Source organism: Perissodus microlepis, chromosome 6 (assembly GCF_051167445.1).
Source record: "Perissodus microlepis isolate ML-2025 ecotype Zambia chromosome 6, ASM5116744v1, whole genome shotgun sequence".
In the NCBI taxonomy this organism is placed as follows: Eukaryota; Metazoa; Chordata; class Actinopteri; order Cichliformes; family Cichlidae; genus Perissodus; species Perissodus microlepis.
Genome location: NC_140466.1, coordinates 5163430 through 5179236, shown reverse-complemented (window position 1 = coordinate 5179236; position 15807 = coordinate 5163430). Strand labels below are relative to the sequence as shown.

Here is a 15807-nt window from a genome sequence, read left to right as displayed (position 1 = left end):
TATTTTTTCAGTTCTGAGACACTTCATGGATAATTTATTCTGACAGGTTTCCTGATTGGATGTGGAGTAGCACAACAGAGATGCCATTTAGTGAGCAGGTTCAGAGTCTGTGGTGTGCACATGCAGGCATGTAGGAGGTTGATTTAATACACAGCAAGTAAACATGGCTCTCATCAATGCTGCATTTAAAAAAAAAATAAATCATAATGTGTGTTTTTAAAAAAGTCATTCAAAGCTGTGCTTAGATCTCAGTCATACACACTGTGTCGTTCTCTCACTAAGACTGAATGTAAAGCTCATTTATTTAGAAGAAAACTACTTGTAAGAGATTTTAAGTTCTTGAACCATGAAAATTTCTGACTGCTTACATTTAAGACATAATGTTGGTTTTTAGGATTTTTGAAACTTTCTCAGATTTTTTGCACTAGTTTGCAGAACAGAAGTTTAGTTGATGCCATGTATCACAGTTCAAAATCAGAAGCTTTAATCCAGCCAGCTGTGGGTCATTAACAGTAGATCAGACAGCGAAGCAGACAATTAAAGTGAGCGGCAGGCAAAATCCAGAAACAGTCCTAGGTGTCATTCACTGTGAAAACAAAGAATAGTACAGGGACAATAAGAAACTGTAGGCAGTAGTTGGAAAAGCTCGACTGGTGTGAATATGGCACGCTTGCGACAGGAAGTATTGCACCAGGGGTATAAAAGGAAGTCTGACTGGCTAATTGGGAACAGTTGTAGCAAATCAAACACAATAAAGAACTAATAAAGGCAGGTAGTAAAATTATGCAAAGAGACCAGAGTTCTATTGAAGAAAGTGATATTAATGGTTAGTGGCCTCTGTGATGAGTTTAAAAGTCACCCAAAGGTGGCTCTCTCTTTTTTATTTAGCTCGATCACCATGGTAACTAATGATGAACACATAACTCAGTTAGAGTATATTTGTGAAGACCCAAAGAAATTTTTCATTTGGAATTTTATTGTCCTGGACAAGAAAATAGTGGAAACCGCAGACAAGCTTTAAAACGTGATTTATGGTTTCTAGATGTTCCTTTGCACTATGACGATGAGTGCTTGTCAGTAAAACCAACATTAGATTCAGCATTACTGCAAACTCAATGCACTTTTTTCCTTTATAAATCTGCCTGTGGTTGTTCAGGGTTCCTACCCTGCAAGCGGATGTGAAATTAGCAGAACGAGGAAAACCCATTACTAAACACAGAGAAAACACAGATCAATATCCTCCCCGTTCTCTGGTCCTAATGTCTGTGATTACAGGACAATAAATATCAGATTAAGGAGAAAAAAGGGTAGAAGGAGATGGTAAAGAGACCAAGAGAGGTGGAGGGGAGGGGGCGGGATGTTTTTATCATCGTTAAAAGGAAGACAAAATATGTAACGGGGGATGGGAAGCTGGCAAGGGAGGGATTGTCTAAAATTTGAACGCCCTCTGTTTCAACTTCAAAACATGCCGACATCAATGTTGCATTGTATCACAGTGTCAATACAGAAAAACACTTTCTAAAATCATAAGAGAAGAGGGATGTAGCGGGAAAGATGAGTCACCGCGGAGAACGAGCCGGGTAGACAGAAACAGGCCAGAGGATATGATGCGAAGAAAAATGCTCTGTGAGAAGAGCTGAAGATGAAATAACACTGCTCTCTCACTTTATGGTCTGTTATAATGTGTTAAACATATTCAGTATTCTCAGTCTGGATTGCCAGCATTTAAAAATAACAGTGGTTGTGTTCAAGCGACAAACATACGTCAGGAAAATTCAGCAAATCTGTCTCGTGACCAGGACTCCCACTTGATGTGTCCCACATTTTAAAAGGCTCTGTTTTTCCCACTTTCCCCACTGGATGACAGACAAGACGAGCTTAATTCAAAGGCTGTGAAGAAATCAGGGTGACTGGGTGAAGCTGGTGGAAGGCAGTTCCTTGAGTTTTTTGCTTTTATTTTTGTAAAATTGATATATTTTACTCATAAAACATTGTTGGAGGTTTCATTCTGTTTTGGATGCCAGCGATGTGGCGGTACAGAGAACAGTGCAGTCGTCTCACAGCAAGAAAGTTCTGGAATTAAAACTTTCTGAAGAGTTTCTTCCTAAAAGACAAGCATGTTAGATGAAAAGGGTTAGGGGGTTAGGGTTAGATGCTATTGAAACAGCATTGAGTGGTGCATTTTTGGTGAGGTTCAGGATGGGTCTCTGAGGGTACACTATTTTAGTGATAGACTGTGATAGTGCTGTACCACTAATGTAACTTTCCCACCATGAATATATACCTACTGGAATCCAAAGATGATTATCAGAGAGATCAGCAGCTAAAGTCAACAGTAATTGCAACATAAAATTAAACACATGAGTGTAAGAGGGTTTTTTTTTTTTTTATGGAGAAGAAACTTCCAGACTACAGCTCAATGATGGTAAGACAGGAATTACAGATTCAGACATGAACAGCTGCAGGCGCCACAGATCAGCAGTCAATCCTGTTATACTCTGAAGTCTGCCTGCAGGAAGCATGCCTCGTTGGTACATTGTAGTACAGTCTCTCTGCGGACAACCCTGTACCGTCATAAAAAATTAACAGGCACACGGACATTCGCTCCCAAGTGGACCCTAACAGACTCATAGACCCAGAAACTGCAACACACCTTTAAGATTTCCCACATTATTGCACACAGAAAGAGCCACCCTGCTCCCTGTCAGACTTTTACTCCTGAAACCAACTAAATTCAGACTGCTTTTATTTTCTTCACAGGGGAACTCCCTGCTCTTCCTGCCCAATGTACTGAAGGTGTACCTCGAGAACGGGCAGACCAAGGCCTTCAAATTTGAGCCTAGTACCACAGTCAAGGTACTCTGTAGCGATGCTGGAGTGTGGCATTATAATGACACACACCTAGCAGCTCTAGCAGAGTTTCAGAGTTGAAGCTGAGGCTCATGAAGTAGAAAAAAATCTCAGATTTCCTCCTGAGACAAAAACTAAATCAAAGTTTTAAACTAGACCCTGTAGGAGTGCGTTTCTTCCTGAATTTCAATCAGTCTGACAGCAAGCTCCACATTAAACTGTAACCATATAACGTTGAATTGAATTTACCAGATACAGCCGAATGATTTACTCACTTCCTCAGCAGTTATTAGTATTAGGCATGCATTTGTTTCCTGGATTTGACAGCTACTCTGAAACTTTCTGTTACCACTCTGACACCTTAAGCCCTTAACTCAGCTCACCTCAGCAAATGTGTTCCCTGATGTTATAAAATATTATCTCTGAAGGTGTAATTTTCTTTGCACATCAGGACATTGTGATGACACTGAAGGAAAAGCTTTCTCTGAGCCGCATTGAGCATTTCTCGCTAGTGCTGGAGCAGCAGCACAGCATCAGCAAATTGCTGTTGCTACATGATGAGGAGAGGATACAGCAGGTATGCACACACACACACAAATTACATTTAAACAAAAAAAAGTATAAAATGCATTCCAAATAATATAAGCATCCGTGTTTCTGCAGGTGGTCCAGAAGAAAGAGGCCCATGACTACAGGTGTTTATTTCGTGTTTGTTTCATGCCCAAAAACCTTCAGATGCTGCTGCAGCAGGATCCCGCTGCCTTTGAGTACCTCTACCTGCAGGTAGACTGATGAATGTGCACACTGCTGGGCTTGTCAGATCACTACTCTCTTTTATTATCTGTTATAATTATTGTTTTTCTATTTAAGGATATTAATAGTTACTTTATTCATATGAAATGGCTGCTATTAATATCAATTCTGATTAATTGAGTCACTGCAAACTGACCTAAAGCATCAATAGGAAAACAGGATTCTCAACTCTGAATCAAATCAATAGGCAAAGTGTTGTAACACTTCCAAAAGTACACTTATTACTGCAGTTGGCTCATTTCACCGTGATGCAAATCATCAGACTGAAAGGTCAGCTTGTTTGTAAGTGTGCAGTTTTTCATTAAATCCCACCTGCACCGTGATTCTCTTAAAAGAAGGAAGTTTGTGTTTGTTTTAATACCAAAGCTGACCCTGCCATTTTGGACGTTTTTCTCCAATTATTTACAAACTGCTGCAAACAAGACAAATCAGTTGCTACACAATGATTAATTCTGATGTATGTTGTCTGTTTGTGCTAGGGGGTGAACGATGTACTGCAGGAGCGTTTTGCAGTAGAGATGAGGTGTAACACCGCCTTGCGACTTGCTGCACTACACATTATGGAGAGGCTAGCGAGCTGTGGACAGTCACCCAAAACCAACCTGAAGATGATCACGTGAGATATAGACACACCTTTATACGTGGACTGTACAGAAAAGATGACGTAGCTAATGTGGAAGTGCTGTAAACCTGCTTTCTTTGTTTGGTCAGCAATGGCCGACAGTAGTCGCAAGAAGACATGCAGTTGTCTGTGTTAAAACCCTCAGCTGCCTGTGTCTGCGTCTGTAGTAACATACTAATGTATTGTCAGAGGGCATGAAGCTGAATTTGTGAAGGTCCGCAACTAATAGTCACATGTTACACTACAGCTCATGAGAAATGTTGTGTGCTGTCTATGGTGCTGAAATTATAACAGTTTAGTTTGAGTGTAATAAAACTTTATTAACAAAAAATGTGTTTTTTTATCTTCAAATGTTCAATAAAAACATGAATCGCTAATTCATAACGAAGAAAGCTTTGTAACTACCCTTCAAGGACCTGCAGTTCAAAAAAGCACCCTTTCAATAGCCAAACCCATCTGTTCTCTGATTGGATTGGTAAATTTGTGATTGACATGACACTGACCAATTAGATGAAAGGAAGAAAAATAGGGTCAAAATTTGTACTTGTAACTTGAAACTTGAGTGCAGTTTCACACGTATTTTTTGGCACACACAAATCTTTTTTACGCACACACAAATTCTTTTTACACATACAAAACTTTTTTACAAACACACAAATTCTTTTTACACATACAAATCCTGATTTACAAGTACAAAATATTTATGACCGCAATTTGAGCCCATAGGGACCTCCAGGACAAGCTACTTTCAAAGCTACGTGACCGTGACAGCTCATTATATCACAGCGGATTGCGATATAATGAGCGGTATGTATTATTGTAGGGTCTACCTTACAATATAAAGAGCCGACTGTTTTTGTGATTTGGCGCTTTATAAATAAAATTGAATTGAATTGAGTGGTAGATACAAAGACCTATACTGCCCTATATTGTACCATAATTATTATTTTTTTAATAATTGCATGGAATGAGTCTTCAGTTGAATGTTTTTAACAGGCAAAAAATACTTCAATAAGTAAATGTTACATTTTTGTCTTTTTTCTTTTTTTGCTGATCCGAAAATTGATCCGATCCGTGACTTAAAACCCTGATCTGATCCGAACCGTGAGATTTTTGATCCGTTGCACCACTACTATCAAATGCAAAAAATATGGCATGGACATCAGGCACAGGAAGTCTTAATAGCCCATTTTTCAATTTGATGTTTGGAATTGGTTTGATAGTTTAAAGGTACTATTTGTTTGTTCTGACCAGCACATTTACATTAATATGCTTTAAAATACGTTTTCCTTAATAAAGTTTTATTACGCTCAAATTTAACTGTTCTAATTTCAGCACCATGGACAGGGCACACAGCTTTCTCATGAGCTGTGCTCTAACACGTTTTTTTATTTCGAGCCTACACAAATTCAGCTGCGTGCACGTTGACAGTACGTGAGATGTAGATCACAGATACACACAAGACTCCCTCATGAACTTTGTAAAATCTTTTTTTTCTAAACAAATCACAATTAACAACCTGTGCCTGCCTTATTAGTGCATCACCTGCAGCTAAAATCATCTCTTAGTTTGGGACTTTGTGGAGCCTCTTTTTGTTTGTAATGGTGATGAATAGTTTGACAGATGAAGTCAGGCAGGAGTGTCTTTGGACTGTGATGTTTGCAGACAACATTGTGATCTGTGGTGAGATTAGTTTAAACAGCTGGCCTCTACCATTTAAAGCAGAAGACAGTGCACAAGAGAGTTGAAGAGGAAAGTGCAGGCAGGTTGGAGTGGGTGGAGACGAGTGTCTCAGATAGCAGCAATAGTGAAAGGTGAGGTTTACAGGATGGTAGTGACACCTGTCATGATTTAGACTGGTTAATGATTTAGACAGGAGACACATAGATGCAAGGCTGAGATGGTTTGGACATGTGCAGAGGAGAGATAGTGGGATATACAGTATATGTTGAAGAGAAAGACCATGGATGTAGTGAAGGAGAACATGCAGAGGGTTGGTGTGAGGGAAGAAGATGCAATCGAGATGGAGGCAGATCATCTGCTGTGGCGACTCATAAAGTGAGCGATCCAAAAATGAAGACGACCACAAATCTCTTTTTGCTTAAATGAGTGCCTTTCTGTGTTTAACATGCAGGTTTAACAGGCTAGTTGTTTTGTGTGTGAAAAAGTTTTAATATCCTTTTAAACAAAAACAAACCCTTTCAATCTGCATTTGTGTGTTTCCCTCAGAAAGACTTGGGGCATAGAGAACTTTGTGTCATCCACCTTGCTGAGGAACATGCGAGAAAAGGATCTGAGAAAGGCCATTGGCTACCACATGAAGAAGAGCCAATCCCTGTACGATCCCAAGCAGAAGGGCCTGTCAGTCGATCAGACACGGATCAACTATCTGGAGGAGCTGAGTGAACTCAAATCATTTGGAGGGAAATCTTTTGGGGCCACCATGATGGTAGGATTTGATCTGTATACTTTTGTTCTTGAGATTTGGTTGTATATTATAATTTGAATCATCTTCTTTCTCTGCACTTTCTCCACCTCCTCTGTGTTGTTCAGCTCCAGGACAGGGAGTCAATGGTGACCCTATTAGTGGGAGCACAGCACGGGGTGAGTCAGATCGTCAACCACAAACTGAGCATCCTGTCCACCCTCACAGAATTCACCAGCATAACACGCATCGAGCTGCTTCCTGAATCGGAAAAGGTCAGCCTGGTCAAAATATACCTGCAGGACATCAAGGTGAGACCTAAAAGGATACACACCCAAACCTAATATGCAAGAGGAACAGAATACCTCATCTGCAACACTGTAAACACTTTTCTGATGACATTTCCTGTTAGTTTTGTGAGCTATGATCAATGTTAGTCAAAATGTCACCGGATGAGGAAGCCATCTCCCACAGTTTGTCACTCACCCAGCTTGACGTTTAGGATAGCCCTTCATTAAATAATGTCTTTCTCACATTAGCTAGATATTTTATAATCAATGTCTATCCGCAGTCTATCCATTTTTGTCAGCTCTGGAGGTTTCTGCTTAAGCTGGAAACTAATTAGTATTATTTTTCATCTCTTTATTGGTGCATTTTGTATTTAGCACATGTTGTTTTGATCTGCATGTTTCTCCTTTTCATTAGGTGAACACGAGTAATTGTGCAGATCCTTATCAGTGTTGCAGTTTGGAAACAGAGTTTTGTTCTGTTTGGATGATTGTTAATTAGCTTTAAAAGCTCTCTTAATAAGTTGCTGACTTCCAGACCTCCTCAACTGCTTAAGCACAATATTAATTAGCATTCATCTTAACACGACCCACCTTTACTGCAGTGTTTTAATGAATTAAGATGAACAATTTCTGTTTTTCATAACCTCTTTATATTATTCTCTGCACCCCCTTGCATACAATATACAAACCTCAGCAGAAACAGTGATAGAACTTTATGCTAAGTGCCTTTACACTGCTGAATTGTCTTTCCCCACAACCTCTCTTTTTCCATTCTCTTTCATAAAGCCCATTACTTTACTACTGGAGTCAGCTGCGGCTAAGGATATGTCCTGCTTAATAGCAGGGTACTGCCGAGTGTTTGTTGACCCTGACCTCAACGTCTTTCCCTGGATAGATGACTCCAAGAAGCACAGAATCTCTGCTGAGGAAGGTACAAAGACAACAATGCATTCATCACACCTGTAACAATCAATAAATGTTATCTCGTTTTAATTTGGATTCATGTTCACAGGTTATGTTTCACGGTGTGGCAGTGACTCCGATGAATCCTCAGACTTAGACATGGAACCGCTGGTCAACCTGGTGTCTGACAAGAAGCCGCGCCTTCGAATCAGATCTTCGTCAGATCCAGATGGACGGAACAGAAAAGACAGTCGGAGAAACAAAGATGAGAGTGAAAGGGGAGAGAAACCTGGCAAGGATAAAAGACTAAAAGATGAAATAGGTTCTGACACTAAAACAGAAAAGTTTCAGCTCGATAAGAATGACGAGAATGAAAGCTCAGAGCACAGGAAGGAGATGAAGAGAGTGCAGGATTGTGGACAAATAGAGATCCACGTAACGGACAATGATTCGGGGAGACACGCTAGACAGGAAGGGGAGATGGGATGTGAAGAGGATGTGCGAGCAGCAGAGGAGGAGCCGTCTGTATCAGATTCATGTCATACGGACTCTCATGTCCTCACCAGCGCCTCCAGTGACACTCTCGATGGCCTGGAGGAAGATGACTTGATGTCATGCTCCTCTTCCTCTATCCACCCCAGTGCTGCTTCACAAAGTCACGCCAGTGTCCACTCTTCGTTTCACCTTCACCCTTATTCTCATGGGCATGTACAGCCTCACCTGCTTGCCCCACCACCTGCGCACTCCCATCCCCTGATTCACCTCACAACTCCTGACAGAGGAGGAGGAGGAGGGGCCTGCAGGAGATCAGGCGATGGCGCCGATCCCCAGCTCACCTCACCCATCTCCACTTCTTCTCAGAGCCTTGCTGATGCCCAAAGTTCTTCAGGTAACCTCTGCACTGATGACAGCTCCCTGTGTTTCGCGGAGCTCTCCCGCCTCGTGGACTTCCTGCCGAGCCCTCCAGAGGCCAGCGAGGAAGATGACGATGAAGAAGAGTTGAGGAGGAGGAGGAATGCGTTAAAAGAAACAGATGGGGGAAGAGAGGGCGGAAGTGTAAGCAAGGAAGGTGGTTTTAAAGAATATTCGTCATCGCCTTCCCCGTCTTCAAACACAGACTTTGTGTTTAACTTTGACCAGAGCGACGCACGCTGCTACTACAACATCTGCTCCAACATCACCCCCGACAGTGCACGCAGCCTTTCTCATAAACAGAGAGAAGAGAGGGAGGAGGGAGAGGAGACTCAAGATGAAGACCTGGAGCCAATACCCATCCTGCACCCGCCCCCTGGCTTTGGAGACAGCAGCTCTGATGAGGAGTTCTTTGACGCCAGGGATCGTTTCACCTCACCTGAAGACCCGACATCAGGGGCTGTGCCAAGAGGTGATTTACTTTTCACTGTGAGGCTGATCTCAAGAATTTTCAAGTCTTGTATATTGATCAGAAATAAAGGCTGTAAATTCTGCTTTGTTGCCATCTAGTGGCTGAAGTGGTTACTCCCTAAAAGAGTTAGAATATTTACTGGATTACTGAAAATGTTACATAATTGCCAGAACATGTTACATAATTGCCACACCTAACAATAATGGTAGATGTGGTCTACTGATCCTGATGACACTCGTATGCAAGAAAAAAAACTGCCATTTCCTTTACTGCATCAGTCCAGGTGGGATAGAAGTACAGTCTATCTGCATCTCAAATAAATATTTCCAAAGTCCACTGCAGTACTTCATACCGTTATTCTACTACATTTAAGGGGTTATGTTCTTACCGATTACTTTCCAAAGGCAAAGAATTACAGGGGATTATTATTGGAAAAAAGTACCAAAGTGAATATAATCTTCTATAACTGCATGTTTTCTCCACACCCCATTAATATTCGGAAGACACCATCTTATTTATCTTATAATCTTTTGGTGGATGATCCAGCTCTGACTAGCTATAAAAGTTAGATTTCACTCTATTGACTCATCTATTAATCTAATACATAATTTGGACCTATATAAACATGTCAATGGAAGAGCTATTTTAAATATAATTTATGAATAATGCTTATGTACTTTTCCTTTACATTATTTAATGTTTTTGTTCTACATTTGACATAATTTCATGTAATGTTATGTTTTACCTCTTCCATGAAGGAAAAAGCTGAAGCTTAAATTGCTCCAATTTACGGGATTTTTTGTTTTAATTTGATTTGATTTAAAAGCAAGCTTGTTTCAGAGAGGATGAGCTGATGGGCTACTCAAGGCCCCCTCTACTCTAGTAGAGTACAATAAAAATATGACACTGGAAATGAGCTGAATATATCCCCTTTAAGTAGAGTGTCCATCTACCACCACATTAGCTACTAACAGTAAACATTGGAGCAAAACTAATACAAAAAATTGCAGACAAATAGTTTAATGGCAACTGCTGTGCAAAACTAAAAACTGACCTTAAAGGAAAAAGTGATGCAAAACTTGTAATTTTCATTGAATGTACATTTATGGCCTATTTTGTGTGTCTGTGCACTGCACACAGAAGAATATAAATTTTGTTGTGATATTTGTTCTGCTTTAAACACAAAAGCTGAAATTTTTGTGCTATCTTGCAGACATTTGCACAGAGATGAAGCTGGACTTCCTCAGCACACTGAGCCTCAGTGATATCAGAGTCTCTGTGCCGGACACAGACAAAGTTAGAGAAGCAGAAGATGATAGAAAATGGAGAGAGGAAGAAGGAGGAGGCAGAGAAACTTTGTTCCAGCTCAGGAAAAGATCGAGGAAGCGGCGTTCCTTCATGGAAACCGATTACACGTCCAGGGTGTCGTATCCAGAGCCAGATCCAGAGTCAAAGCAGGCCCTGGCTTCCAAGCGGTGTCATAAAAAACATTCGGGAGAAGTCAGCGATGCCCAGATCCTCAGTTCAGATCCTGAACCTTCAGAGCAAACCAAGAATCCTAGCCCCACTGTCTCCTCACTTACTCACTCTGAAGGGGAACCTGCTCAGCTTGAGTCAAAGCCCATTCTGTCAACACTCTGCTCGCGTGCACCAGGTTTTGGTTCTCTTGATCAGCCTAGAGACCCAAAGCCTGCTCCCAAAACCAGGAAACAGGAAATGGAGATGGAACCTGACGCAATGGAGTCCAAATCGGTCACCGATCTGGTGAAATCAGTGTCTCCAACCATCACTGTTGTCCGCTGCCGTGTGGATCCAGACGGAAAGGAGAGTGCCGATCGGAGGGGTGACGGAAAGGAGGAAGGGGAGGGACAGGAGCAGGATAGGGAAGGGAAAGAGGAAGGGAAGCCGGAGTCAGCAGGTTTGACAGGGAATGGGCCGTTCACTAGTCATATGTTTTTGCAAGAAATCACTAAACAGAAGATTAAAGAGGAGGAAGAGAAGAAAGAGGGAGTGGGAGCATACTCGTCTAGCTTAAAGAGACCACTTGTGGGTGTGCAGGCGCCACCAGAAATCCACATACTGTCTACATGTTTACCAGACGGGAATAAAAAGGGCAGTAACGGCCTTTTGGTGTCCAGTTTGATTGCACCAGAGATGAAAGATGCAGAGGAATACATGCTTAAAGGCCCCTCATATGCACCACCACCACCACCCCCACCTTCATCCCCTCTACCCTCAGTACCAGTCCTTCACAAATCCCAGAGTGGCTGTCTAGTGAAGGAGGAAGAGGGCAGCGAGTACATGGAAATCCAAAACAAAATTACAGCTTCAGATTATATGGAACACAATCCCAAGACAAGCAATGACGAAGAACAGGCACACGTAAAAGTCACAAGCGTTAACGACGATGATGCCATCGGGGCTGTGACCATAAGCGATGAAGTTACAGACAGCACCACTTCTGACAATGTTTTTGATGATGATGATGATGAAGTGAGTAATTCACTGAGTGACAGGAGAGATGACAGGACTAAAGCTACAAAGTGTCGAGCTAAATCAGCAGGTCAAAGCGAGTCACAAATCAAGTCTCGCACAAGAATTCATTCTGATTATACTCGTGCTATAAACTCAATTACAGCAAAGCTCGGAGCTGCAACAAGCACCACGTCTCCTACTTTTAATTCAGGTGTTGGATTGAAAAGCGGGATCACATTTCTCAGTGCTTTAAATCAAACCGTGGATAAACCCAGAAGTGAAACCCAAAGTGCTGAAGATAAAGAAAGTTTAGCTAGTTCTAAGTTAGAAAAGACTAGCATGGCTACAATCACCGATCTCGCTAAACAACCTACTTCTCCGACTCATTTCCTCTTCCAAACCTGTTCCCCCGCCATCATGGGCCGATTATCTGCATCAACGCTTAGGGGGAAGATTCAACAGCTGCCTCTTTATTTATCACGATCTCAAGAGTCTCTCAGTCAACCCGGGATTGGGAACGTGGCCCAGAGTCCTGCTGAGGACAACACCAAGGAAGAAGCAGAGGTCACCATTAAAGTAACAGACGTTAATGATGTCAAACAAAATGCTGACTTAGAAGTTGGCAACACTGCGGAGTCGGTAGAGTCAGATGATTCGGATACAACGGTCACAGGATCAGAGGTGGACGGGGAGTTTTTTGTAGAACTAACATCAGCAAAGAGTCTTAATTCAGGGACAGAGGTGAAGGAGGAGGTCAGCTCTGACCTGCCTGTTCAGACTGAGCCTAAGCCCCAACATCGAAATTTGTTGTACTCTGGATCTGATAAGGACACACCAGGACCAATAACAGAGCCCCCAGCCTCCATAGTGAGCCAACTCCAAAGAGATGCCGCAGGTTTAAAGATGGACACTCCTGGTCCCATAAAAGACTCTCCAGAACCAAACTCCAAAGTCACAAGTCCAGATGCAGACGTACCAGGTTATAAAACAACCAATCGATCACCTTCCATCCCTCCTGCAATCGTGGTGACCACAGAGAATCTAAATGGGCCCAGGCTTCCTTTTCAGCCACAGAAAATAAGAAGGACAAGTAGCGACAGGCCTTTAATGGATCTTTGTAGACCTTCAGAGAAAGTTTCATGCTCACCAAAAACACCTCCTTCAGGCTGCAGAGTATTCACTATCTGTGAGGATCCAACAGAGACAAAGGCCCAGGCCGAGGTGGTGTCTGCTCCACCTCTGAAGTCAGAGTTTGGGTGCGGTTCTGTGCTATCTTCTGGATGCGAGTCGATCGTAGAGGGGGTGCAGGTGCCACTGGACGCTTGTGGTTGCCCAGCTGTTTACACAAACTGCTTCGGCAGCGAGGACAGCTTCGATGATGAGCTGACGGTCTACGAGTTCTCCTGCCGCACACAGAGCAGCGGAGTAACGCAGACTTCTGGGGCAGGTCTTCCTCTAATGAGCTCTTCCCCTGTTCCCTCCTTTCTTTCCCCTACATCCTCCCATTCCCCCTCTTTTCCTCATTCCATTCTTTTCTCCTCTTCTACCTCTGAGCTCAGCCCTCTCCTCTCGCCTCTCTCTGACACCTCTGACCCTTTCACTTCTCAAACGCACAAGGACACCATGAGTCGGCTGGGTCAGCAGCGCTACCCAGAACCTCCCACGGGTTTCCAAGTACTCCGCTTAGATGTAGACCAGCTTCTTTCCATTCTAGAAAGTAGCAATGCTGACCGATCTGTAGGAGGACACAGAGCTCGTCACCCAAGAGAAACGTGCCCTGCTCATTTTACAGAGAACAAAAGGGTGCTCCAGATGGAAGCACGGCGGCTGATGTCAGGCTGCCAAAAGGTGGTGGGAATCGGACAGAGCCCAGAGGAGATGCTTCACTCTCTGGCCAACAGTTTCCGGACCCTGGTGGAGCTGGCAGGCGTGTGCCTCTGGTTTTCTGGGTGTGACAGGTGCGACCGGAGGAACGCAGAGGCCGTCGCAGGTCTGGCAGATGTGGCCCGCTCATTCAGGGACTTCTGCCTGGCAGCGGAGCGTGCCAGCAGCAAACGCAGCTGCCAGGACCTGAGCACCAAGCTGCTAGCCAAACAGTGCACAGCACTCACCGCCTCAGTCTTCTGCCTCACTCAGCTGTTCCGCACCCTCACTGCACTCTGAGGCGACCACAGCCCTTTGAGAAATTACCTTCAGCCTTGCGACCTGTGGTGTTCAACTCCACATCCGTGAGGTCACCAGTGAGCTCACAGCTGCTGTAGGTGTGGATAAGTGTGACCTGGGACTCTTGGCTTGCAGTGCTGTTCCTAGGAAGCTCAAAAAACTGGGGCCGGTTAACAGTTTTTTTTCTGGTTACCAAGGCAGAGATCGCCGAGGCGCATGTGGTGACTGACTAGCTGTGCACGTACTGTACCAAACAAACCAGATGGATAGCCAAGAGCCAGACTGTAGAGTGCTGCAAGCTTGCATTCCAATATCAAAGCTGATGTACTTGAATGTATTCTATGTTATTAACTGTTTATTTATTTATTGATTGATTGGTTTATTTAATGAGATACTGCAGTTTGTCTAAGGAAGAAAGGAATGTCAAGGAATAAATATGGAAATGTTTACAGTCATAGACAGAGGAGCAGTGGTGTGTCAAAGTAGTGGGCCTTTTTCACACATGCACAAGCACACATGTAATCGATTCAGAGTAACTCTGACTCATCCATTCATACACTGGCCTTTTGTTCAACAGACTGACCATTTTAACTCTTCTGATCATCTGACTGCAGTTTACGGATTCTTATATAGTGTATCTTAACAGGACGTCAGTGAAGACTTTTTCTGAATGTTAATGTTTACAAAACCAAAAACTAGTGTGGGACATGATTTGATGATTTCAAGCCTGAAGCCATTTGTTGTTTTATAAAGCTAGTAGTGGAATGCTCATGTATGCGCGTTGCAGGATTTTATGAAACGGCACATTGAGTTTTTTGTCCTTTTACACCAACATTTGATAGGATCTGTGGAAACGTCAAAGATTCTCAACATTTTCTTTAATTTATTTTCTCTTTGACTGAAACCTTCCAGTGCATGGTGACGTTACCATTACAGCTCCTTGCATTTATTTCCATATATTAATTTATTTTTGTATATTCCACAACAGTCCGCAGGCTACAGAAGATACTTATCAATAGGTATTTATGGTGTGTGACAGTTCTTGAGTTTCTGATTGCTTTCAAGATTATAAAAACCTTCACCCCTCTGCTTGAGTTCTGAGGATGAAGAAAAACGACTGTCCCTTATACTAAGTGCATTATTATAGATTTCCCAGTATGACTACAAGTACTACTTGACCAGTGACATAACTTGGCCACAGAATGCAGTATTGTTAGCTTTTTCAGCCTTTGACAAATTGTGTAGGCCGGTCAGACCCAGTGATTGGTTCACAGCCTCTTCTTAGTTTTCTTTAAAATTTGACACGAAAATTATGTATAACGCTGATTTGTGCAAAATTTATTATTGTGGATAAGCTGCCGTATGGCAGCATTTTCACTGGGAATGTTTAACAGTTAAAAGGCTCGACACACAAGACCTGCATGTTCACTGCAGAAATAACCATCAAAACTCGTTTCACCACTTCAGTTCAGGGGATACAGTAAACTGCAAACGGTGTTTCTTTTTATGATAGCAGCCAAAACGCTTTTATTCACATTACTGTTTTGTTTCATTAGGTTCCAATAGGATATTTTCCTGTATTATTTTTTCCAGTTTGCAGAGAAGAATGGGTTTAGTTTTACCATTATCTCCGTGTGGACGTTTCCCTAAAAGTAATGATGAAAACCTTTTTTTAAAGTCCTCTGTGCTCACGAAGCATGCTGTTATAATCCATAAAATGCATTGTTATCTCTTCAGGGATTTTATCTGTGAATGACGGATAGATGAAGTCTGTGCTTGCTTTGTAATGCTCAATTCCCACCATTAAAAACTATGTTATGATCTTTTCATGATTCCTTTTATTGTTCATCCAATATCATCTTTGCTGAGTCAGACAGACAAT

General features: G+C 42.4%; 1 protein-coding gene across 3 annotated transcripts in view; it reads left to right on the top strand.

Annotated features, from left to right (window-relative positions):
* The window catches only part of frmpd1a (FERM and PDZ domain containing 1a), a 49228-nt gene extending 33477 nt beyond the window's left edge, over positions 1–15751 (top strand). For 2 of the 3 annotated variants that reach the window (XM_084930332.1, XM_084930330.1), the window contains exons 8-16: positions 2761–2856; positions 3302–3427; positions 3514–3633; positions 4143–4279; positions 6515–6734; positions 6839–7021; positions 7787–7931; positions 8013–9287; positions 10501–15751. In XM_084930332.1, the coding sequence (XP_084786458.1) occupies positions 2761–2856; positions 3302–3427; positions 3514–3633; positions 4143–4279; positions 6515–6734; positions 6839–7021; positions 7787–7931; positions 8013–9287; positions 10501–13925 (5727 nt within the window). In that variant the 3' untranslated portion in view covers positions 13926–15751. Of the gene's footprint in view, positions 1–2760; positions 2857–3301; positions 3428–3513; positions 3634–4142; positions 4280–6514; positions 6735–6838; positions 7022–7786; positions 7932–8012; positions 9288–10500 lie in introns of those variants that run through there. The other variant, XM_084930333.1, reaches the window with a different exon arrangement.
* Positions 15752–15807: the final 56 nt, after the last annotated feature.